Source organism: Myotis lucifugus, unplaced genomic scaffold, assembly GCF_000147115.1.
Source record: "Myotis lucifugus unplaced genomic scaffold, Myoluc2.0 scaffold_0, whole genome shotgun sequence".
NCBI classification, from domain to species: domain Eukaryota; kingdom Metazoa; phylum Chordata; class Mammalia; order Chiroptera; family Vespertilionidae; genus Myotis; species Myotis lucifugus.
Window position 1 is genome coordinate 64,588,826 of NW_005871048.1, and position 27,522 is coordinate 64,616,347.

At 40.7% G+C, this 27,522-nt stretch overlaps 1 protein-coding gene across 1 annotated transcript in view; it reads left to right on the top strand.

The window, feature by feature from the left end:
* The window catches only part of CTNND2 (catenin delta 2), a 473,749-nt gene that overhangs the window by 240,889 nt on the left and 205,338 nt on the right, over positions 1 to 27,522 (top strand). The window contains 1 exon segment of the mRNA XM_014453371.2: positions 20,310 to 20,442. Coding sequence (XP_014308857.2) covers positions 20,310 to 20,442 — 133 coding nt within the window.

The window sequence follows — 27,522 nt, forward strand, 5'->3', positions numbered from 1 at the left end:
TGTCATCACAGCAGAATGCCTTGACACTCCATTGAACAGTACTAGAGAGCTCAGAGAAATTAGAATCCAACAAAGCACTCGGTGTTAAACGGACATGATGTAGAGTGGTCCTTTAGAGCGGATGTGACCATCCCATAAAAGATTGTGACGTTGCCGAAACCGGTTTGGCTCAGTGGATAGAGCGTCGGCCTGCGGACTGAAAGGTCCCAGGTTCGATTCCGGTCAAGGGCATGTACCTGGGTTGCGGGCACATCCCCAGTAGGAGATGTGCAGGAGGCAGCTGATCGATGTTTCTCTCTCATCGATGTTTCTAACTCTCTATCTCTCTCCCTTCCTCTCTGTAAAAAATCAATAAAATATATTTAAAAAAAAAAAAAAAAAAAAAAAAAAGATTGTGACGAGATGTACAGAGGTCCTTTGCAGAGGGTGTGACAGCTTGGAAAAAGGAGCGGGCTTGTTTTGGGCCACGTCACAGCTCACTCTTTCTTCTGTGTTTCCAAGGAACTTTTAAAAATCCCTTTCATGCTTTCTTCATGGAAAACCAACAAAAGTGTTGAGCTGTGCATCAAGCTTTTACTGATTCCCTTGAATTTCTATTGTCTCTCTTCTCTATTTACATTATTGCTATGGTGTTACATATAGATTATTTCAGACACTAATAACCAATAGCCCTGACGTTTAATTGAAATTTTTGAAATCTTTTCTGACACATCTCTGTGTTCTTTACATTTATAGAAATTCTCTTTTGACTTAATAAAATTTAGCCTGTCTTTGTTTTGCTTCTAACATGTCCTTACATTGCTTTTGCCAAGGTAATTTTGGCACAAGATTTTTAACTTTCAGCCTCAGTTTCCTCATCTCTGAACCAATAAAAATAGTATGTTCTTTCTCAAAGGATTATAGCAAGGCTTAGCAAACTATAGCCCATGGACCAAATCCAGCTCACCACCTATTTCTGTAAATAAAGTTTTATTATAACACAGCCACATCCATTTTTACTTTTCACCTGTGGCTACTTTTGAACTATAGCTGGAGACTTGAGTAGTTGCAACAGTGCCTGTGTGGCCAACAAAGCTTAAAATATTTATTTTATATCCCTTAACAGAAAAGGTTTGCTGCTCCCTAGATTAGAATATTAAATTTGTATGTTTGTGGATAGAACATATATAAGCATATATGTGTGGAATATAAGTCTATGTATGTGTGTGTAATCATGTAGCATGGATATAAAAAGTATTTTCTAAAGTAAAGGCTCTGTTTATAACATAAGTGGGTGTTGATTGTAAGAAAATATATCATGGCACTTTTTCTTATGTATTAGTTCCCTAGAACTGCCATTAAAAATAACTCCCAACTTGGGTGGCTTACAACAACAGAAATGAATTGTCTCAGTTCTAGAGCAGGACTGTAAAGATTTTAAGTGACATCAGCTCACACATCTTGGAGGGATGTGTCTGGTTCCATAGGTGGGTTGATGCAGGCAGGGGTTGACATTTTCAACATGATACATACCACAGTATGTACTTATACTTCACCATGGCCCAGAAAGAATTTAGGGTGATTTCCTTCCCCCTAATATAAAATTAAAAGTCTACATATGGAAGCAAAATGACCCCTTAAGCATTAGAAACAGGGCCACAGGTGTTCTCAGAGCTGCCTTAAGAACTATGTAACAAAAGCTATTCCTACATGCTGGAATTATCTATTCCCATACAACAAACCACCTCAAAATTTACTGGCTTAAAACAACTGTATAACATAACCTCTTGCTTCTCAGGATACATTTGAATTAGCTGGAAGATTTGAATTTTTCTCTACCCTTCAGTTCTTTTGGCTGGTCTAATAATGTAAATCTACATAAGACAGATGAACATACAAATTTAGTTATATATGTATGTATGGGAATCCCATATATAGAGAGAGTTATAGACCCCCACATACATGAGAGGTTCAGAGACAGAAAGGTAAAATGAGGTATATGCAACATCCTAAGCTAAGGAATATAGAAAGAGGTCAGAAGCTTCAGTGGGGAGGAGAGCAATTCTCAGGTTACTAAGAAGAGCAGATGTTCAGTAATTAGATGTTTGCCTTGTCATATAAGTGGGTCATAAAATGTTATCTCTAGTGATAGGTCTTATTATGAGTGAGGCCCCTAATCTAAATTCTTCCAGGTACTTAAGGGACAAGTTTCTCCTGAGACCTCAGGGTTGCCTTCAGCTCAAAATAACCCACATGCCAAAGAAGCACATATTAGGGAGGCCTGTTGAACCTCTTCAGTCTCCTCATCAGGATGTGGTGAGAGGTTGGTGGAATGCAGTCATGTACCAGCCTCTCAGGACTGGACGTTGTAGGGGAGTAACAGTAATTTCCCCCGTCCCTTCTTAGTTATTGGCTAAGACACCCCCAGGTCATAATAAATGACAAATTAACAAGAAAAAAATCAAACAAGTTTATTAACATGTGTACTTCGTGTAAGCATGGGAGTCACCCAGAAAAATGAGTGACTCCCTGAGAATGGCCCAACACACCACTTAAATACTGTCTTCAGCCAAAGACAAAAATGATGGTGGGGGTAGGGGTGAGGGAGAGGGTGGCCAGTTATGGGAAGGTAGCAGGAAAAGCCTGTTAAACACGGGTTAGGCTTGCTATGTGGATTTAAGGCCAGGCCTTCTCCATTGCTGAGTTTCTACTAATTGAGTCATCCTTCTCTCCCTAAATGGAGATTTCCTTTATAAATGTAATTTCTATTCCATTTTCAGAGCTTGTCCTACCTGTAGTTTCTCAAAAATAATCAGCTCAAAATAATCCTGATGCCAAAGAGGCATATTATGGGGTGGCATATTCTGGTACCCTCCAACGTCCAAGATGACACGCTCTCACCCAGGCAGTCGATGCCATTTGCCCACTGGGAGCTCAGCCGGGGCAGTTGCCCAGAAATCCTAATCCATGTGGCTTGGGCTTCTCACAGCCTGTGGCTGGGATTTAAGAGAAAGTGTCTAGGAGTGAATATCCAAAGGCTAATGTGGAAGCTACAAGGCTTCTTATGACCTGGCCTCAGAGCCACATTCGGTTAGTGCAGGCAGATCACTTAGTCCTGCCCAGATGTGAGGACAGGGCACGGAAGGATCTGGCAGCTCCTTTGACTCCCTGCCACACTAAATACAGCCACCATTACGGATCTGAGAAGAGAATTCTTATTATTTTTGTTGTTGTTGTTAATTCTCACCCTAGGATATTTTCCCATTGATTTTTTAGAGAGAGTAGAAGGACAGAGAGAGAGAAACATCGATGTGAGAGAGAGACACATCAATTGGTTGCCTTCCACACAAGCCCCGACTGGGGTCAGGGATGGAGCCTGCAATGGAGGGATAGGCCCTTGACAGGAACTGAACCTGGGACCCTTCAGTCCGAGGGCCTATGCTCTGTCCACTGAGCCAAACTGGCTAGGGCAAGAGAATTCTTTTTTTTTTTAACTATGTGTGTGTGTGTGTTTACATACATATATACATTATACATACACACACACTTAGAGAAAGAGAATTTAAGAAATTGTCTCATGTGATTATTGGGTTACAAAGTCTGAAATCTGTAGGACAGGCAGGAGTTGAGACTGCAGTTCTCAGATAAAATTTCTTTTGGAAACCTCGCTCTTTACTTTTATGGACAATCAACTGATTGGATGAGGCCCACACACATTATTGAGGGTTGTCTCCTTTTTATAAAGTCAACTGATTAGGGATGCTAACCACTGTGCAGATACCTTCAAGGCAACACCTAGATTAGTCTTTGATCAAATAAATGGGTAGTGTAGCCTAGCCAAGTTTACACATAAAACTAACCATCACAATGTCTATAAAAAGGATAACCTGGTTCATCCAGTGGAGATGGATGCACAGGACGGAGAAAAACACAGGAATCTTCTCATTGGTTAATCTTTTCTAGCAGAAGGAAATCAGAAGTAAAAATAATAATAAAATAATGAAACAGAGAGAATGTGCAGACCTTTTCTGTTTAAATAAAGCTTGGTCAAAACTTTATGAAATCTAAAAATAGATATGCTATTTAAAATGACCTGAAATTCCTGGAGTTGTTTTCAATTATTTTTTTAAACTTGAGAAACATGATGTTTTTTGTCTTCATCATGATGAAGCTTATCTTTCTTCTTTCTATAGTCTTTATCTCAGATGTAATGACCTTTTATTCCAAAGATGAAAAAACTACAGTGGTTATTTTTTTTGGTAACCTCTTCTATTAAAACAAACAGCTAAAAACCTTTTTACTGAAAAGATTAGACGAAAGAGAAACTTACTAAGTTTGGGTTGAGGAGTTGCAACATGGAAGTCTTTTTCAGCTTTTGTAAGATTTTTGTGTGTTACCTTGCATAATTTGCCTGCCTAATTGGTGCCTCAGCATACACTTGTTTTGCAAGGTTGACAGGTGGATGCTTTAAGGGTTTGGGGGTGAGCAGATGGAAGCCACTCTGTTTCCGGGGAGAGACAGGTAAAGAGAACAGGGTCTGAGCCAGCCCCTGCAAATGCCTTCAGTTTTGCCAGCTATGCAGTGAGTGTCTCTGCACTGGGCGTCTGCCTCTGAACCTTGTTACAATGCAGGCATATGCCGAGTTCCCTGGTGGGCAGGGTTTTATTAGAGGAAATCCATTAAACCTGAGATAGGAGGCTGGCTTCCTACCATCACAGTGCTCATGAAAGCAGCGCACAGACCATCTGACTTTCAGCAAAATCTTAGACTGCTCACCAGGTCAGCCAAAGAGCATTATTCACCCCAGGAAGGTAACAATTGAAAATGCCAGGGTGGTTCCGTTAGTTAGAGCATCCTCCATACACCAAAAGGCTGGGGGTTTGATTCCCAGGCAGGGCTCCTACCCAGGTTTCAGGTTCAATCCCCAGTAGGGGCCCATATGGGAGGCAACTGATTGATGTTTCTCGCTCTCCCCCTCTCTCCCTCTTCCCCTTCCTCTCTCTCTCTCAAACCACCAAAATGTCCTTGGGTGAGGACATACATACATACATACATACATAAAATTAAATTAAACAAAGAAAATGCTACCCCGGCTCCATTCCTTGATGGAAGCGGGTCTGGCAGGATCTGACGATTATGTAAAAATACACGAGAAGAGTTATTTAGTACGTACCCACCCCCAGACACCTTTCCTTGCAAATATGTGCAGAAACTGCCCAGTTACCTATAAGGAACCTACATAAAACAGACATTCATTCCCCAAAAGGTTTTCTGTGCACTAAGAAGGCACAGTGTGCCATAGAAGGCCTGTGTGCCATCAGGCTGCCACGACAGTGGCTAATGAACTGGCATGTAGCTACTTCACCTGCCACCTGGTCACAGGTGGTTCCTGGGACTCAGGCCAGACTGACAGTTACCCATCCACTTAGGTGCCTGAACCAAAGGAAAGAAGAGGTGAGGACTATGCACCTTCCTCAACTCTTTCCTTCATACCCACATCTCTGGACCAGACCCACTGAAATGCAGTCAGGGAAGCCTATGCTATCTTTGGGCTTCATTATCAGCAGGAAAGGAGTAGGTGGAGGCCCAGGCATTATGACCAGAGCCGATTAGTGTCCTATGACGTTTCTCTGGGGACATCAGAGATCTATCTTCCTTGCACCAGTGTCTCCCAACAGGGACTGATTTTGCCCCCGTCCACTCTCAAAGGGCTGTTTGGCAATATCTGGAGACATTTTGGGCTGTTACAAGGAGATGGGGATGCTGCTGGCATCTTGTTGGTAGAGGCCAGGGATTTCGCTAAATACCTTACAATGCGATGAAGCCCCCCCGCCCCCCCGTTTCCCCCAAACAAGAATGATCTGCCTCAAAACATCTGTGGTGCCAAGGTTGAGAGACCTTGACTTACCCTTGTTCCTTCTCCCTCCTAAATCCCCTCTCAACCTCCCAGAGGAAGCTCCTGGGGCCTAGCGATGGAACATTGTTCATCTGCCTCCTTAACACTCAGTAAACCTTCAGTGAATGAATGAATGGGTCATGGAAGTGTGATATGCAAGGGAGCAAGTAACTATTAAGTGACTACTCATGTGATATTTGCATTTCTGTGGTTGCTAGTGTTTTTATCTTTGAAATGTTTTTATCTTGTTCATTGTGTGCCTACTCTATATAAGCTAGCAAATAGCATGAGGAGCATTAGGGTGAGTTAAAACTAGCACAGCCCCTGCCGTGGCTCAGTGGTTGAGCGTTGACCTCTGGACGAGGGGGTCACGGTTCAATTCCCGGTCAGGGCAACACCTGAGTTGTGGGCTAGGTTCCCAGTGTGGGGAGTATAGGAGGCAGCCCGTCAATGATTCTCATCGTTGATGTTTCTATCTTTCTCTCTCCTCTCCCTTCCTCTTTGATATCAATAAAAATATACTTTAAAAACAATAGCAGGACCCCTACTCACTGGTGTTTACTTCTCTAGTCAAGAGAAAACTGTCATTAACCAATTACACACTTAAGTGTAGCATTTCAGTGCGACGAGGGCTGCACGTTCTGTGTGTGGCCACAAGAGAGACCGGGGAAGTGTCCATGGTGTCAAGAACTAGGTAGCATTTTCCCCAGACTGGTGTGGCCCTCCAGGTCACAAATGTCAAGCTGATATTTCAGGAGTCTGTGTACACATACCAACATCACCTATGGATAGTATCAACTTCTTTGTCATCAGGAAAAAGCTTTTGCAGGTGCTGAGTGCTTGAGCAGACCAGCATCTGCCCAACAGATGGGAAGTGGGCCAGGTTGGCAGTGGAGGACATGACACTGTCAGGCTCTGCAGGAAACTACAAAAGTGCAGCAGAGGGAGGAGGCCGGGCCACCTACGGGTCACTCTGGGGCAAAGTGACAGAGCACAAGTGGAGAGTTTGCAGAAGGTCAGGAAGATGTTCCAGTTTGCCTTTCGCGGCATGGCAGTGGGGATGGCGTGGAGGGAAGATGGGGGCCTCCAGCCTGGAGGGAGGGAGCCTATTAGAAAACATCAGGAGATAAAGGGGCCGAGGGGCCATGGCTCCCCCAATGAGACTGTGATGAAAATTGAATTTATAGTCCTTGTGTCTGACTGCATGCTGTGTGTTCAGTGGGATAGAGGAGCTTCAAAACCACTCTTTTATTGCAGTCATATTTTTTTCCCAATGGTTAATGAATAGTCCCTTACAAATATTTGTGTTTTTCCAAGATAAGGATGACCCGCCCCCTTCATCAGCATCCTGCTAGATGGGGTAGCCTTTATGTTCTTGGCAACTTTATGGATTTTGCATTTCAGAGAAAATGAAGCAAGATTGAATTTTTATTTGTTACAACGCTATGGTGATTTTAGTTCTAAAAATCTTTTTCCAAAAATATTTGATAGCTCCCCAGCTGCTAAATGAAGACGAAAATGCTAGGATCCAAAGATGCTTTTTTGGTGTGTGTGTCACACACTTGCTTGCCTAACATCCTGGTTGGGTTGTGTGGAAAGCCAGCGAGTACACAGCCTGCTTTCTGGGAAAGGTGCTCTGAATTAGCTGGAGGCCCAGCCGTAGCGGAGAGGAGTCCGGGCCTGGGGTCCTCGCTGCATCTGGGATGGCCCATGTTTTCCATAAAGTAAGGTTTATGTTTGTCCCCCCGCCCCTCCCCCCCACACACAGTCCATTCAAGCCTTCTTCCCTTCTTCTATTTAACCACAAAACAAGTATTAAATCACACAATAGGCAATACACTTAGAGTAGCCAATATTGCTGAGACTTAAAACATAAATGGGTCAAGGTATATTTAGAAAGATTCATAGATGGCATGCACCTACTTAATAGGGGATGGAAGGAAGTTGTTTAAAACTTATCCCTAGCTGATAGCTCCGGCACCATCCAGAATTCAAATTTTAAATAACAACAACCCAAACCACTGGGCGCTACTCTGAGAATGAAGCGCGCACATCCCCAGTGGGAGATGTGCAGGAGGCAGCTGATTGATGTTTCTCTCTCATCGATGTTTCTAACTCTAAGGTTTCAAACCTGCTTCTCCTAACTCGAAGACATAGTTCATAGATCTTACACACTTCTATTTGAAGTTACAAAAACAAACTTTTAGCTCTGGCACCATCCAGTATTCAAATTTTAAATAACAACAGCCCAAACCACTGGGCGCTACTCTGAGAATGAAGAGACTCAGTTTTCCACCTTAAGTCATACATTATGCACTTTATGTCTGGACTATCAGAATGGGTTTAATAGTTTAATCAATCATAAGGTTTCAAACCTGCTTCTCCTAACTCGAAGACATAGTTCATAGATCTTACACACTTCTATTTGAAGTTACAAAAACAAACATCCTTAACCAAATCTTCTGCTTTCTTATTTTGACATCCACTGACGTAGAACAAATCTGAATGCTCTCATAACTAGAGGAAATATGCATGTTCTGTAACCTAGTGGAAGAAAGTCGTCTTTGAGATCTTGCATCTGAGCACAGTCTGTAACTCGGATACTTAGTGAAAGGAAAGTCAAACACTCCCAGAAAAATCACTGGAAAAATTGAGTTGGTCACGTCTATCCCACAAAATAGGAACAGTGTTCTTTGCACTACCTGTGAGTAAATTCCTCCTTTGTGCCAACACAGATTCCAGCTTTCTTATCCATCCCTGAGAACCAAGGCCCTGGGAGGGGTGGGCTCTACTCCATGTGATGAGTGCAGGGTATGGACTCATTGAAACCCTTGGGACTTCCTTTCACCAACTTTGGGCAAGTCACTCAATCTCTCTGAACCTCCGTCTCCTCATCAATAAAGTAAAGATCATTATAGATCCTACCGCAAAGAGTCATTGGGAAGAAAACTACAATTTCTTTTTTTTAAATATATTTTTATTGATTTCAGAGAGGAAGGGAGAGGGAGAGAGAGATAGAAACATCAATGATGAGAGTGAATAATTGATCCACTGCCTTCTGCATGACCCCCACTGGAGATCAAGCCCACAACCCCAGGCATGAGCCCTGACGGGGAATCGAACCCTGACCTCCTGGTTCATAGGTTGATGCTCAACCATTGACCCACACTGTCAGGGCTACAATTTCTGATCACTCCAGTGCACCTAAGTCTAGAAAGAGATGCTTGTTACCTTCACCTGATAGCAGAGCTTTCTGAACTGTGGCTCTCACGTCCCTCATGTGATTTCCTGTTCTGCACTCGAAGTCCATAGAGCCCAACAAAGACCCTGGAGAAAGGCAGGAAATCGGCATGAGGAGGACCCTCAGAATCAAGCGCAAGAAGGAAAACTTTAACAGCAATTTGAGACAGTGAAGAGCATGCCGAATATGATGTGTTTGCAGTTATTCCGCTGCCACTAATGTGGTATTTTGTCATGAGCATGATCCCATTGTACTAAATATATGTTCTTGCTAAGGTTAAAAGGAGAAGGCAATTTTAAGAGTTGGTCTATTCCCCAAGGTCTGTCATAAGCATCTTCTCAAAATATAAAGAACCATTAAGGATTGTTATGATTTAGATCTTTAAAAGTCATAAATAATCCATTTCAAATATTCACCAAAGGAAAAATTGTTATGCATGAGGAAGACTATTTTCCAAAATGACAACTCTTTATGTTTCATTGAACTTGTTGACAATGTCACTTAGTTGAAATTCTAAATTTAAATCTTAACAATATAAATGTCCTACTCCTATATACATGAGCTCCCCTTTTCCCAATACTTATTCATTATGTAAATTCTTTAGGTTTAGGTCACAGCTATCGGAAGGACCTTCATTTACCACTGTTCCCAAACTGTGTTTTGAAGTGTCCCAGAGTGACACAGAAAACCCAGAGGGGCCCCTCAGGATAGTTTTAAGTTGTCAAGGGAAACACAACTTCTGTCAGACACCAAGGGAAGCATGAGCTCAAATTAGTTTGGTTTCAAACTTCAATTGTGTCACATTTATTTTGATGATGTAATAACATTGCACAAGCTTTCTGTCATGGGAAGCAAAGACCATTAAAAATCAATATGAGAGGAACAGAAGACAGCAATGTCCGATTCTAAGGGCTGAGAAGTTGTGCAGTGCCCCACGAGACACTAACTTGTTAGGACATAGATACTTCCTAAGTTGTTCAGACCTGACCACTTAATAAATGCAACCGTCAGGCATTTCTTTGGGTCCAGGGGCACTGTGAAAATCTTACAAATGGCCCTGTGAGCCAATCCAGTTTGGGAACCTCTGCAGTTATATAAAGTTAAGCTCTGCCCATTTATTGTGTTCAATTCTCACAAAGAAAAAATAAATCGGGGAAGCAATTATTGAATTAACCTTCTTAAAATCCAAATGATATTTTTCCTTGTGGCCTTAGTTTGCTGCTGTGAAGATAGAATGTAAAATGTTTTTTCTGGTGAATAAAACATACTTAATGAAGAAACCATAATTCTTAATTAGTGAAAAAGATAAAAGAAATAATGCATGCTTTTATTATTTGCATAAATAAAACATCTATAAAACTATATTTATCTGCCACTTGCTCATTTTCCTGTAATCACACCTGTTCCCTTTGTCCTGTCCTCCCATCTATCCCATTTTAAACTATAAAGATCTGTGGCAGCAATAACAGAAAATATCTTTAAACTCATTGCAAACTGTACAATTAATTTTCAAATTAATCATAGCCACTCTACTGAGAGTTAGGTTACACAAAGGTAATAAAAGCCTAGTCTAAGACTTTACCATTGGGTAGAAATTAAAGGTAATTGGACACTATTATCTTGAAATGAATACCTTCTTTTTTTGTTACTTCACTTTAAAAAGAAGCTTATTAATGTATTCAGTTGCACAGATATGGAATTTCCCAGTATAATGGCATATAGCTTTCCTGTTCGTGCACCTTTCACCCATGATCTGGAAGGACTACTAATAAATATTCATTGTTGAAAATTTTATTCAAAATGAAAGTTGAATATATCCTCTACATTTTATATTTAGAAACATCCAGATACCAGAAATGAAGGGTAATTAATAGTTTTATAGCAATGAAATATGGTAAAAGAAATACTATGGATAGATTTTTTTTTGCATTTAATGTCTAGTAGTGAGAAGTAATTGTGAATGGCCACTTGGACAAGGTAGTTCTTTTTATTTAATATTAAGAAATGTGCCCCAAAAGATTCATAGCTTCTTTATAACTCCTTTAAGGGCAAAGTGAAACAATGGACCTAGACAAATGTGTTTTTGACCTGGGCACTAGTAACTATAGACCTACCTAAATGTCTAGTTTATTGTTGTCACTTTTTGTTGTGTTTTCCTTTTCTAGCTGCTAAGCAACAAAACCAAAATATTTTCTTCCATCCCTACTGCATTTTAGGTAACAACAATGACCAAAAAAATGCTAAGAAGATAATCAATGAAGTCACTAATTAGTTACATGCAATGTCAAATAACCAGTCAATGATGCAGAAAAAGTTAGACAGTGACTTCATGGAGATACCAATGGTTTCTTCCCTTCCATTTCCTTTTATTTTTACTTGTAGTTTTGGTATCATGTTGACAACGCTTAATAACAGCATTTTAACCCCAGATGACACTTCCACAGAGGCAGCCAGTTGTAAATGTATACCTTTAGCACCGTCCCTCTTTGTGTGACCCCTGGGTCTTCTAACTGGCAGCTCCATGCCTTGTGGCTAATTGAAAGAGAAGGGTAGCCTAGGCATTCGGCAGCTGGCCAGGCAGCCACAGCCAAGTCTTGGTGTTCTTCTTTTAAGCATAAACAAGCAACATCGCACAAGGCATCTCATTCTGATGATGATGGATCAAGACAAAACCAAGACCCATCCATAATTATGCCTGAACACAGGCAAAACATGAATGTTTTCTGAACGACAGAACTGGTGAAAATAACCACGTGTCCTGGCTTAACTGCAATGACTTCTGTTTCTTCATGTTTAAACCTTGCTCTATTCTTCCCTCCTTTGAAAAATAAGTGTTCTCTTCCTTCTTAGATAGCATGCATTTTATATTAGATAATTCTGCTCCCACATCATTGCCTACAGCAAACCAAAGACAGGAGCTGAAGTTTGAAACTAGAGGCTGGATGCATGCAGGGCAGACTGATAATGAAATATCTTGGCTCAATATAACTTTGAATAAGTTTTGAACCTACACAGTTGACCACCAGATTCCATGCACTGGCTTACTTTTGATATTGGTCAAGTCACTAACCTGTTTGACCTGACTTCCCACTCTACACAATAAGCATGGGAAATGCTGGGTAAGGTGCCTTTCCATTCTGCAGTGTAAAGAAGATCAGATAAAATGCATGTTAAAAACATCTTTAAACACCTTTCACACGTGGTGCCTTTCTAGACCATATTTTGTTATAAAGGGTGTCCCAAAACTCACGCAAGAAGTAATTTTGATAATAAACACAGGTTTATAATTAAAATTGTAATTTTTTATTGATTCATAAAGTATACAGTATAGGGTTATGTATGGAATAGCATATCGGGTAAATGGCCTCCACAGCTTTGCTGGCACATACGCACTCTTTTGTTGAAATTTTCCATGACCGTTTTGCATAAATGTGGCTGAATTTCGATGAGGCTCATTTTCATCTTGATGGCTTGGTTAATCGACAAAAATGTCACATTTGGGGTTCAGAAAATCCACGAGTGATTGTTGAGAAACAAATGCATCCACAACGTGTCACTGTTTGTTGCGGATTTAGGGCTGGAGGCATCATCGAACCATTCTTCTTCGAAAATGCGGCTGCTCAGGCAATAACAAAAGAGTGTGTATGTGCCAGCAAAGCCATGGAGACCATTTACCCGATATGCTATTCCATACATAACCCTATACTGTATACTTTATGATCAATAAAAAATTTACAATTTTTAATTATAAACCTGTGTTTTCTATCAAATTACTTCTTGCGTGAATTTTGGGACACCCTTTATTTTACTAAGACTTTCTTTAAAAGAAGTATCTCTGGTCAGTGTTGTCTGATATCAGTTTAGTTGTGATTCTTTGGTGAACTAAGATGACAGAGATGAAATCATGTATCTAGAACATGCGACAAGACATTTGTAGGACTAAAATCGCTAAGTAATTGCTAGCCAAGACTGGACTATGGTTAGCAATCAGCCCTCACAACTTACATTGTAAAGACACCATGATTGGTGTGTGGGACAGGTTCTCACTTCCAGAAACATGGAGCCTAGCATGGAATCTTAAGAGATGGTGTTCTTGCATTTAGAATGTACTACTATGTAATTGCGACCTCTCTCAGAAGTTCAGAATGTTTTCAGAAACCAGCACTATATTTTCAACGAGAACTGTCAAGTGATACAGTTACCTAATTTATAAGAAAATGTGCTGTAGTCTGGGATTTATACACAGTATATTTCCAGCCCATTATTTAACATTAAGTTCCTTTTTATGTACATTATGTATGTGTACACACACACACACACACACACACACACACACACACTGAAACCTTTGAGGGTGATCAGGCCCTTTTCTCAAATTCTTAATCTAATCCTGAGCCAAAATCCGGATCTTCTTCTGACATTGACAAATTAACACTGTTGCTTAAACAGGTTTGAATCATGCATCCCTAACTCGGATTTTGGCCACCAAATAGCCTTCCTTCTTGCTCCCACTAAAGGTTCACAAGTTCAGGTGATTTTCTAAGAAGCATTATGGGCAATTAATTTTAAAATAGGTATATGGTCATAGAATATAAACACTTTCCATACAGGGTAAAGTTTGTGGGTAATAAGTTGTTGGGTCCCCCCCCCCCTGTGCTTTTGTCAGCAAACAGAGCCTGTTAGAATTTCCAGGGCAACTAAATTCTTACATGTATGAAATTAGTTTTTTATTGTGGAGTATATTTTTATTGAAAAAGTCTAGTTGCATCAGTTAATAAATAAATAGTATTTTAAAGTTAATTGATACTGAATAGGTATTATAATACAATTGATAATATTCTTTGTAATTTAATATTTACAAAGAATATTTATGTCTTAAATAGAAATTCACTGATACTTAAATTACATGTGACTGAAAATGCTAAATAATAGCATAAATTTTGGCTAATCATTTCACATTAGTTTCCCTCTCAACTCCTAATAAATTGAAGTCAGAGAAGTCCATTGCTTGACTGAGATTAATTTAAACTACCCAGTACCCATAATAGTTTAGAAGTAACCAATTTCTCATTATTTTACCATTTCCACTTCAGCAGAAAACTTGCTAGTTGAAATTATTCCTTCTTCTTCTGAAATAATAGAGGCCGGTCCCCAAAGCAGGGTCCTAGTCTGACCAACCCACCCACTGGCCCCAGGTTGGGCCTAAGAGATGAGGTAAAGCTTTGGGTGGGGAGCAAGTGGAGGATGCCCATCAGAGAGATGCTCTGAGCACCTCCTTCCCACACATTCATATGCAACCCATGGGAAATCCTACTGGCTCTGCCTTCAGAATGCATTCACACTCCCTTGCTTCTCAGCGCCCTCTGCTGGACCATCACCATTCTCCCTGCTCCGGTCTTCTCACCTGTCTGACATGCCAAGCACACTCCTGCCTCAGGGTCTTGTTACTGCTCTGCCTTTCTGGAACATTCCCTCTACCTGGCACTACCTTTAGGTCTCTGCTCCAAGGTCACCTTCTCAGTGAGGTCTTTCAGCCCCCATACTACAAACACCCTTACAGTCAGCGCGCGCGCTCTCTCTCTTTCAGTATTGCCTGTGTCGACCATGCTTTATTCTTCTCATCATGCTTGTGTTAGTTTCCCGTGGCTGCTGTGGCAAAGTACAATAAATTTATTTTGTATTAATTTAAATTTCTGTTGTATTAAATTTAAATTTCTGTGACTTACTACAACAGAAATTTATTCTCTCACAGTTCAGGAGATTAGAAGACCAAATCCAGGTATCAGCCGAGTCTATTCCCTCAGAGGCCCTGACAGAGAAACACCCCATGCCCGTCTCCTTGCTTCTGGTGGTGGTCAGCAATTCTGGGTATCCCTTGGCTTGTAGCACATCATTCCAATCTCTGCCTCCACTTGCACATGCCTTCTTCTCTCTCTGTCTCTGTGTCCTTTTCTCTCTTTTATGCAGACACCCTCATTGGATTTTAGACCCACCCTAATCCAGTAAGGTCTTGTCCCAGTTCTTAATGACATGTGCAGAGACCTTGTCTCCAATAAGGTAACATGCTGAGGTTTCAAGTGAACATGAATTTTGGGGGAACATGATTTAACTCAATAAACCTACTATCACTATCTGATGAATCATAGATTTGGCTCTTTTAAAAATGTATTGACAGCCGAACCGGTTTGGCTCAGTGGATAGAGCGTCAGCCTGCGGATTCAAGGGTCCCAGGTTCAATTCCGGTCAAGGGCATGTACCTTGGTTGTGGGCACATCCCCAGTGGGGGGCGTGCAGGAGGCAGCTGATCTGATTTAACTCAATAAACCTACTAGCACTATCTGATGAATCATAGATTTGGCTCTTTTAAAAATGAATTGACAGTTACCGTTAGAAACTAAGTTCCCAGAGGACAGGAACCTTTGCTCTGTTCATTGTGTCCCCAGAGGCTAGACATCCAGTGGTTGTTCAGTGAACACTGGCTGGAGGAGAGAGTATTTCAGTGAACATTGGCTGGATGGCTAAGATGAAGCAGGCATCCAGGCAGCCTGTGGGAACAAGGCCAGAAGTAAAGGCTATGGGGGCCTTTGTGAAATAATCCGAAGGTCAGAGAAGTTGGAGTGCTAGGTAGATAAACAAGAGGAAGTCAGAGAAAATTAATAGAGAAATCTGCCTGATAATCAAAAGTCATAGATAGAGAGGACCCCTAGAGGCATGAATTGGAGATAGTGCCTCTTGGAATATCTTAAGCAGCTCCCTCCTCCTCCTTCCCCAGTGGGTTGGTCTCTTTCAGGCTTAAAAGGGTCATATCCTAGGGTCAGATGGGCCTCTGCATTTGTTTGCTGATAATAACACAAAGTTGATGATTTAAAACGCACACATTTATTCTCTTGTAGTCTGAAGTCTGGCTCATTGGACCATAATCATGGTGTCAGTAGGGCTAGGCTGCCTCCAGAGGTTCTAGGAAGGGGAAATCCTTTTCCTTGTCTTTTCCAGCCTCTAGAGCTGCATTCCTTGCATTCCATGGCTCTTGGGCCCTTCCTCCCCCTTCACAGCATCTTACGTTCAGTGTTGTGTTGCCTTATTATTCTGTGCAAAATGTCTTTTGCCACATAAGGTCACAGGATCTAGAAATTAGGACCTGGATACCTTTGGGAGCCATCATTCAGTTTGCCATAATATCCTAACCAGCAACCTGCCACAGATATCGGGACAGGCTTAGAGTCCTACTCTTTCCTCCTGATTTCCTAGTGCACGAAGCGGTGGCCATTCTGTCTTTTCCTTTAACAGGAACTGCCCCTTCTCGCCTACATTAATTTATCTCCTGTTGGCAGGGCTACTAGTAAAGAAAGAGACAGACTTAAAACAAATTAAGCAAATATGCTGACCTTATGCTTATCATATTTAAATTTTCCTTTTGTGTGCTTGATTTCTTATTTCTGTTTTATCATATCATCATAGATGGTTTGCGGGAGTTGCTTCATTTTTTTTTCTAAGAAGGGAGGGTGTGAATTGTAATCCAGATTTCAGATGAGAAGAGGAGGGAGCTGCCAGCACGGTGGTCCCCAGGAGCTGAGCCCACCTCCAGAGAGCAAGGTGGCTGCTCCATAGGGAGACGGTCTAGAAGGCATGGTTGAATGAACTCATGCTTATCATGTGGTTTGGGGAGTTACATCTTCTCAAAATATTAAACTTGGAGAAAGCCATTTCTTTCTAAAATCTGTAACAATTGAGCTTTCTTTCCAGACAGTCATCATTCTAGTCTGACTGCTTATATAAACACACAGGATGTTTTTAAATGGGATTAACCATATAGGGCAGCTTTTTTGTTTTGGTTGCAGAATCTCTACAGATGAGGATTAAGACATTAATGCTTCCACATGTTTATCATTGGGTAGGTTCTCCTTGTTCAACAAGAATTAAAATATCTTGCCCTGGCCGGTTTGGCTCAGTGGATAGAGTGTTGGCCTGCAGACTGAAAGGTCCCAGGTTTGATTCCGGTCAAGGACATGTACCTTGATTGCGGGCACATCCCCAGTAGGGGATGTGCAGGAGGCAGCTGATCGATGTTTCTCTCTCGTTGATGTTTCTAACTCTCTATCCCTCTCCCTTCCTCTCTGTAAAAAATCAATAAAATATATATTTTTTAAAATCTCCATTTTGTCATTACAAAAGATCCACTAACATTTTTATGACCACTCCCTGTAGATCACCCCTCCCACCCCGACACCCACTCAGCCCTATCAACAAAAACAAATCAAAGGCAAAGCCTGCCACCTCATGGCCCTGTGTGTAAAAATTAAAGCCAGTATGGTCTTTAAAACTTTTTGTTAGAGTTCAAAAGTTTAGAAATGATTGAGATTTTCATATGTAAACAATGTCCTTACAGCCCTGCCCCAGAGGTATCCATCAACGTGAGCATTATCCCTCCGCCCTAAAGCTTTGCCCAAAATCACATTCTGGATCCCGAAGGCTCTGGTTGTCCTGGGCTCTCTTCAGTGCAGAAGTGGATGTGATACAATGTTGTGACAGTACATCAGCTCTTTTGTGTCAGTGCCAGCATAACAGACACGAATTTCAAACTGTTTGCTATTTAGCTCTGTGCTGAGCACGTTGTAGTTTTAACAACCCAGACAGTCCCTATAAGAGTGAGGATTTAGTCACAATATTGTTGGTCTGTGTGACAAGTTTTAATGGAGAAAAGGTTACATTTGCATATTCTCCAGTTCCATTAACATTTCTAAAGTGAAGCCCAGTCAGGAATGAGATATGAGTTTGGCATCTTTAGGAAATCTTAGGTGGTTCTCATTTCTTACTCTTTTCTTTTGCATCTAGTTACATTTAATACTTGACATTTCTTGAGGGCCCACTCTGTGTGCCAGATAGCGCTCTAAGGGGCTCGTGTATATTATTTCTAATCATCCCAACAATTCTCCCAGGTAGGGATCATTATCTCAGTATGACAGATGGACCCGATGCACGTGTATTCCGAGAAAACCTCGCATTCCAGCCCATAGAGATTCGGCAACAAGAGACTTCTGAGTTTTTGAATTGCTGACTAAGACCTTCCTTATCCAAATATTATTTTTTAAAAATCCTTACACCATAATTGATTTGACATTCTTTTATTGTTGACACTATTAGAGATGTCTCCCAGTTGACCGCCCTTTGGCCAACCTCCCCCCCTCCGCGCCCCCCCCCCTGCCCCCCCACCACCAGCCTTCACCACTCTGTTGTCTGTGTTCAGGAGAGCCTTTCTTTTTACCTGTGATGCAGGAACTTGGGTCCTTCCTTTGATTCTTTGGAGTATCCATCTATTCTGAATTTGGGGTGTGTGTGTGTATACATTCACACAAGCGCATTTTCATGTATGTAAGCAGGGAGTCCCTAAGACTGTTCCCCTAGAGATCTTGCTCCAAAGGTGTTCTTGATGTATGCCATGTAAGCATAATAGAACCATTACCACCTGGTTAATAAAACAGGCTGAAATGAATTTTTTACTAATCACTTCCCAATGGCACAAGCCTGCCTGAATTTATCCTAGCCATCTAGTGTCTTTACATGGCACTTCTCATTTCCATTTACAGGTATTCTGTAGATTTTTTTAAAAGTGTACAAGAATGTAATTTTAGGAGGCTGCTATTAAAAGAAGAGGGACTGTGCTATCTCGATGTTGCAGAAGTGGTTTAGAGTCATGCAACAAAAGGAAATTAAATTAAAAAGAAAAATAGGCTTCCTGTGTTTTAATCCATAATTGTTCTCCACTGTGATCACATCGCCAAGAAAACGTCAATAGTTTGTCCATTATCAGCAATCATTTAATTATGTTTTGTAGCAAAAGCATTACTGTACTATATATGTCCTTTTGAAAATGTGTGTGCGCCTAAGATTTCAGGGAAATTTATTAAATGCTCACTGCATATTAAATTGAATGTTTTATCTTTCCAATAAAAATAAACTAAGCCAGTTCAAAAGGACTCCTATTCCATAGTGTCTTCAGTAGCTGTAAGGGAAACACCAACGGGTTCCAAGATTTGCTTGACAACCTCTCCCAGTTGTGATAAAGGAAAGATAAAGAGAACAGGTTAGAATCTACGAGGAAACTTTTAACCTCTGTCTGCTCCTTTCTCTCTCTCATTTTTCATGATACTTATTCTCGGATGGCAGCCCTGACCTGGCATCAGCAGGATGTACGCTTTTGAGCCGTTTTCCAGGAGTAGAGTGGTTGTTGCAAAGCCTTCTCGTTTCTCTTCCTCCCCATCCTTCAGATAAATAGGACACTTTTGTGGCTCCTGGGGTCAAGTTTTTATCTGTGGTCTCAGAGGTTGCTTTTTTATTTCTCTGTTTAAAAAAAAATTGGCTTCCTGTTAGATGAATAGAATCCAAATAGTTGGCCCTCTTAGCTTGATATTATAATTGGTGGAACTGACTGACTTTAGAAAAATATTTATTTGTTTAATGGTGCAATCAACCTTATGTTTTAGAATGGATTTAAATATCTTAGGGCATTTTTCTTAAAATTATATAAACAATCAGCTTCTTGGAGTATCTAAGATATAAAAAGAAGAATACAGGAAAAGAATGTACAATGCATTAAATGTGTTAACATCGTATGACTAATCTCAGCTCTTTAAATAAATAATTTCCTTCTTGTTGATACACATTTATCCTCAGAGAATCATTTTAAAGAAGAGGCAATAGCAATAATGATAACCATAAAAATAATGATGACATTAACTGCTGTTATGACACTGTGGATTGTATCCATTCAGTTATATTTCTTCTTGTCTGATAATTTAGCTAAACACTGTACTGGAATCAGACTGTTGAAATACTATATTAGAAAATAAATGTGACCTTGTAAATTATCCTGTTAAGCCCAAATTTAATAGGTATATATTAATAAAATGAGATGCTATTTTAAGTCATTTTTTCACAATCTTCATACACATGTAACTTTAGTTGATACATGTATGATAGTGTATGTAGACACACACATGTAAGATAGAATATGTGTAAAACGGTTTATATATATATATACAAACCATTTTTTTTAAGGAAGTCTTCTTAATTGGGTTCATGTGTAAGAAAACCAGCACAATTGTTTGTGAAATATTCCCGTAACTGTGAAGGTAACTGAGTGTGGACAGTGTGGCAGGATTCCTCGCTCATGTTCTCCTGCTTCCTTCTGTTCAGAGAATTTGGATGGAGAGACCCGGAGCTGCCTGAAGTGATTCAGATGTTGCAGCACCAGTTTCCTTCGGTCCAGTCCAATGCTGCAGCCTATTTACAGCACCTCTGCTTTGGAGACAATAAAATTAAAGCCGAGGTAAGCGCTACTGGTTTCTCCAATGACCAGTGCCAGGAGCATCATCAGTGAGGTTTTTAGAATAACGTTACAACGGGAAAGAAATAAGAAAAGTGAAGCTTGAAAACTCTGACCCATTTAAAAGACTGAAACATAGCACTTTTCATTTAATTAATTGGCGTGCCTACCATTCGCACTTCTGTTTTAATATCTGAATACTGGGGAGTAGAGGGGCAAGGATACATGTGTTAGTGTTAAGAAAGGTAAGATTGCCAACCGCTGTATTTTGGGTGTGATTTGCCTTTCTCTTCCCAATTCCATCTCTGGAGTTGTTTCTGCCTTTAAATCCTACAAAAATACAAAGCATCCTATGTTGGCTCCTCAATTTTCAACAAGATCACTACACTCAATCTATGTTATCATCTGTCCTCCCTGGAAAACTCATTAATAGGATGGGAACTTTAGGCAATAAACCAGCTCTGTGTTATAACCAAGAATTTTGAGCCATTCACAAAAGTACCAGCAGATATAATACACATATGTGTTCCATTAAGGAGACTAATGTCTGTGGCCATCATATAAACAATTGTTAGCATGCTTTGTAATTCAGAAATACGTTAAAGTGTATAAATTATGGTGTGTGATATTTCAGGAAAATCATGGTGGTCAGCACAGCTCACTCTGATTTTTTAGATGAGGGGCAAGTATTTGCATATAAGCAGCTGAGTAATCATTTAAAATAAAGATTTTTGTAAATTATGAATGTAATTTCTTGCATCCATACCATGTAAGCAATTTTTAGGATGAGTCTAAATTAGTTTAAGAGAGGAAAGAAATTTGAAGACAAAATTGCAATTTATTATAGGTTTTGCTTGCTTGCATTGGATATATATAGCCTAGCAGCTTTTCATTTTTTTCTGACTCTTCCGCTGGGACTCAAAGGACTTGATCCATGCTCATTCTTATCAGGACAGTCAGATTTGTGGAATAAATACAGAGCAATGGTTCTCAGCCAGGTGTGTTATCACCCAAGGGACATTTGACAACATCAAGAGCCATTTTTTTATTGTCACCATTGGAGAGGGTTGTGGTGGTGCCATTAGCATCTCAGCCAGGGATGCTGCAAGGCATTCACAATACATAGGACAGCACCCACCACAGAGAATTATTCAGATCCCATGGCCAGCAGTACCAAAGTTGAGATAAAGAAAAATAGTGTCCATCTAAGATAAATTAAAAATGTCAAAACACGCCACCTATTGAACTGTCCTACAAATAAATTAAGCTTATGTGTACCAAATGGAAGTCATCTTAATCTTTCTCTGTTTTTAATTTTTAAAAAATGGCCATTCAAAATGAAGGACAGATTTCTGCTTAAGAGACCACATACCATCATTTTTTGAAGATTACAACTTTGAGGGTTTCTCTAAGGGTCATGAAAGTATTTCATTCCATTGTTGATATAAAGTTAGTTCAGGAGTGTGTGTTACCCCCACAAAAGCACGATGCCCTCCATCTTGAAATTTGGTCTCACGTCAAGACCAATGACAGGACACACATACCACGAGGGTGAGTTACTCACATAATGAGGCTTAATGGGGTGAGCAGCGTGGCTCCCAAGCAGAACCATTAGGCTTCTGAGAGGAAGAAAGGAGGCTGGCTCAGGATTTCCTGGTAGTTATAGGGGGTGGAGGGTGAGCAGGGTGAGGTTCCCACATGTGGACAGGGACTTGCAGAGTTTGAAGTTCCTGCTGATGACGCTGGAGAAAATACCGAGCTCACTCATCAGCTTGCTCGGATATGGACAGAGGGGCAGAGGGAGAGTGAGGCTGAAAAGCTGTCAGAAGCGAAACATCAAAAATTGGAGTCAGACTCTATTACAAGGAGTCATGCTGTCGGGAAATACAGACATCGTGGCCTGGGCAGTTCACAGTCACTGGTCTGGCTGGCTCGGCTGTATGATCCATGGACTGGCCTTGAAGCCTCTCAGTGGCAGTGAAGCCTGGCAGCTGGCTGTGGACGTGGGTGGCCACAGCAGAAGCACCCCAGGGCCCTACGGTGGACAAGAGGCGGTGCAATGAAGCAGTGACCAACACACACATCAGTGTCAACAGATGCATCTTCCGATGGCACTTCCCTGCTCACCAGCCGTGTCTCCTGAAACAAGCAGCCTCAAATCCAAGTTCACTGGACCAGTAGGAAAACCTAGGGACAGGGCTTTGGTCTGCTGATTTGTGGAAGTGAATTCTCAGCTTTGTTTTATATAATCAGACATAATTTTGAACAAAACTGAATTTCTAAGCTTCGTTATGTGAAAGCTGTACAAAGTTCTATAATAAGGAATGAGAAAGATATGATTTATGACTTTGCAAGCCTCTTTTTTTAGTCTTTAAAAGAGAGCTGCTGCTACCTCCATTGTAGAGTCTTTGTAGGGACTAAGTAACTTAATGTATGCAAACTGACAGGCTCCAAACACTGCCAGGACCTCATGATAATGTTTCCCTGGCACCTGGGAGTCTGGGATGAGAATAAAGGAAAGGATGATATAGTCTGAAACCAAGTTGACAAAGTGAAATGGAAGTTAGTAAAATCCAAAGGAACAGGAAAAGTGTAAAGGGCCTAAATAAAATACAAAATAAGTCATCTGGAGTTTCCCTTTCTCCTTCAGTCACATAAGGAGTACACATGTGTTCACATGTGTAATTTTGCATAGACCGATTCTGTTCTCTCATCCTAACTCAGGGCCCACATCATTAGTAATAGTCCTCTGTTTGTGACAGATGACTGCCAGTCATGTTTTCATACACAGGTATTGATTTTTGTAATTACCTGTTGTCCAAATACTAATCTTGCAGGCTCTAGCCTTTTCAAATTTACTCAGTCTTCTAGTTTTTCTATTGCATTTTATTCCATTGATTTAGCTCTTCAGTCTACATTTCATTATTGGTATTGACTTTGCTCACACAATGGATAAGCCATTGAGCAAAAAGCAGGATTAAATCTCCTAAATGTGGAGGGTCATAAATCATGTCTTTCTCATTCCTTATTACAGTACTTTGAACAGTTTTCACATAATGAAGCCTAGACATTCAGTTTTGTTCAAAATGATGCCAGATCTAATGAGAACAGAGCTGAGAACTCACTTCCATAAATCAGCAGAACAAGTTTTCCTGCCGGTCTGGTGAACTTGGATTTGAGGCAGTCATCAGGGAGGTGGGACTGAGAGAGAGGACCCAGTGTGGTCAGTTCGGAACCACCTGTGACTAAGGTAGAGTCTGCAATCCACTGGCTGCCCTGACTCAGTCAAGGTAGAACACTCAGTTATACATACTTTGAAGATCAGCGAGTGTCCAAAAATTGGGATAGGATGGCATAATGCAAACAGGAGATCCCAGCCAGACTAAGATCAGAAGAAAAGCAGTTGAGGAAAAATTGAAACAAGTGGAGAAGGAGGAAGCAGAAGGAGAGGGTCTGGGTCATTCCCACCAACGCACCAAGTTTGTGCAGTGCATTTTCATGAGCTAATGAATAGCTAATGTGTCTGTGGGTCTTCCTACTAATTTCAAAGGCAGAGCTGCGATTGGATGGATGTCAATAATGTTAAAACTATGTCTGCCATATTCTATCTCCAGAATTGTTGGGGCTATCACAATAAATTGAGCTGCAGATAATCTAGAGAGTTATTAACATGAAAACTTGCTCATGTTTTGTACTATAGGCATTTTTAAGAAGATGCCTAAACGTTGATAACTTCTTAGTATTTTTCCACAAGTCTTTCTTCATTATATCTGGGAACTCTTCCTCAGTTAAGAATTTTAAGGACATCCCATCGATTTGGGGACAATACGAGGTGCCTGTTACGGGTTGTAATGGTTTGAGCTTATTTGTGCTCCTCCCTCTTGCATCCCCCCTCATTTCTTCTCATGCACACATGAGAGCAGGTGTGCTGCTAGGCACCCATAGTCACACCTGGACAATCATACACAAACGGGAGCATATATGTCTGTGTGTACACTACATGGTGACAGTCAAGGTGATATGTGACCTAGGGGTTAAAAAAAAGTATTTGCCCTTTTTCAAATGACAAGAATGGATTACTTCTAATATTTAAAAAATTTAAATGTTTTTATTTATGTTATTATAAATTTAAAAATTCAATTAGTTTTAAATTAATACAATAAAAATTTTAAACTTAAAATTTTAAATAGTTTCAACATGTATGTTTTAAACATAAGACCATCCACTTAAATAACATGCCTTTTTTTAAAAACTTTCTTTTGTGATGTGACACGTGGGAAGGACTGAGCTATGTTTACTTCTGTGTGATGGAAATGACTGGTGACCACCACTGATGAAGATTTAATTTACTTTTTTTGAACTGACTTCCTATTTTTCCATGAAAAATTAGCTTCATCTATCATATATGTAACCAAAATGTTCCAAGTGTTTGAAGGTCTTATACAGTAAACTTACACAGTTTGAAGATGAGAACAATGTATGTAGGAAACCATGCTAATTTTATCTTCCTAACTCCTAACAAACCTCTTACTAATTGCCTTACCATCCTACTTCCAATAAAGCACTTTTTGTTTTTAAAGAAATGGAATTTTTAGTTCTAGTGGGAAAAAGAGTTTTGTGTTTAGTAGGGGAATCAAATATTAAGAATGTATAGATCCTATCTTAAGGCATCTACAACAGACAGTGAGGAGACAGGGCACTATCACATCAGGTGTTCAGCCCCTGGTAGGGCAGGTCCCCAGCCTGTGACAGTGCTTAGCACAGCTCCAAACCCAGCCTCGGGGAGTCAGAGAGAGCTTCCCGCTTCCTCTAGTGATTATGACACAAAATTTTAAATTAGAAGTTTCCAGAATAATACAGCTAATCTATACTCAGAATTGACAGAAGAGGGCTCTGATTTAAGGGTATAGGTCCTTTGGAGTGTGTGTGTGTGTGTGTGTGTGTGTGTGTGTGTGTGTGTGCACGCATTTCCATATACTTTCAATATATTTGTACCATTTACACATATTTTTCCTAGATTGGCATTATCTTTTTTGGTGACATTAACTAAAACATAGAAATTAACTTCTGTGTATAAAAATATGCATACCTTCCCCTTTCGTCCCCATCCCCCCCACTTTTTAGAATATTCCATAAGCATAAAAAAATTCAGACTTGTTCCTGTCTACTACACTTAAAGTGCTTCATAATTTTTATTTTATTCTTGGTTCTTTCCACCTCATATAGTTCAAGAGAAGATGCTATCCATCTTTTCCGCTGATTACCTTTGAGCCATTTCTTCTCTTTCCTTCATCATAAATTGTTCAGTATTTTTGCAGAGGAGTCTGTGTCAGTTACTAGATGTCAGTAGACAGTATACTGTCGAGCTTACAGCACTGGCTCTGGAGCCAGGCTCTCTGCCTTTGAACTCTACTCCTTTCCAACTCTGTGATCTTGGGCAAGTTTCTATACCTCTCTGAGCCTCAATTTCCCAGACTGTGAAATGGCAGGGGAATCCACATAACTTCAGAGAGAACACACATAGACTACCAGCCAGTGTGAGAGGTTAAGAAATGTGGGTTATGGTCAATATATGTCACAAATGTAAATTAAGGAAATCTCTTCCTAATAGTTCAGTGTAAAACCAATCTCATAATGTTGTAGACAGAATGTCTGTCCATATTCTGCTTTACTTGTACTGTTCATCATTCACATTTTGAAATTTATTATCAGCTATACGACGCACTAGAAGCACGCATTGTTGAAACAAGTAGAATCTAAGAGTCATTCATGCATACAACATACAAGGGCAGTAAATATGTCCAAATGCTTAATTCACTGATATCATGGGAATGTGGAATTAATGAATACACTCATTCAACCATAGTCACTGAGCAGCCCAAAAGTTCCAGGCGCTGATGATACAGCCGAGAACAGACTAGACCCAGATGACTAGACAAGTTAAGACCTCTATCTATCATATGTCAGATGGTGTTAGTGGCCCTGAAGGAAACGCAGCACAATAATGGTGGGGACCCACTGCTATTCTACATCAGGTGGGTCAGGAGAGTCATCTCTGGGAGACGGTGTTTGAGCAGAGCTGGAAGGCAGTGACAGAGAACCACAGACTGAGTTCTCTGAGGAGGAGTGTCCCCATGCACAGAGCAAACTAGCAAGCGGGAAGCAGGGGTGAGCTTGTCTGTGTTCCAGGAGTCTGTTAGTTTCCTGGGGCTGCTGTAACAAAGTACTACTCTAGGTGGCTCGGAACAACAGACATTCACTCTCCCAAGATTCTGGGGGCCAGAAGTCCAAGACCCAGTTATCAGCAAGGCCAGGCTCGCCCTAGACCAGTGGTTCTCAACCTTCTGGCCCTTTAAGTACAGTTCCTCATGTTGTGACCCCAACCATAAAATTATTTTCGTTGCTACTTCATAACTGTAATTTTGCTACTGTTATGAATCGTAATGTAAATATCTGATATGCAGGATGGTCTTAGGCGACCCCTGTGAAAGGGTCGTTTGACCACCAAAAGGGTCGCGACCCACAGGTTGAGAACCGCTGCCCTAGACTCTGGTTGAATGCTTCCTTGCCTCTTCCTAGCTTCTGGTGTGGCCCTCAGTCCTTGGCTTGTAGACAAGTCGCTGCTGCAGTCTCTGTGCTTTGTTTTGTTGGCACATTTCTGAATGAGATTGCCTATGACATATTTTTTAAAAGACCTATACCTGAGGAACTAATCCCTCCTTCAGGGGTATAGTCCCAGTTTACTAGTATATCCAACCTAAAGTTCTTTAGCTGGCATTTCCATCCACTTCCTTTCCTCCAGTCTCCAGAGACGGCAGAAAACCCCTGGCCTCTGGCCTCCTGCTAACACGTTGCTTCTTAGTACTGCCCATTCACCACCATTAGACCTTGTTTCCAAGTGACAAATTTCTAAATTGTTGAACCAAAGAAGAGACATCTTGTTGATCTGTCATCCTTTTGTTTTTTCCCTTCCAGTCTTCATGTTTTCCTGCCCTGCCACACAGACTAGAGAGAAAATTCCATCAGAGTACTGATGGAAATAACACAGGCCCTGGCCCTTGTGGTTCAGTTGATTGAACATCA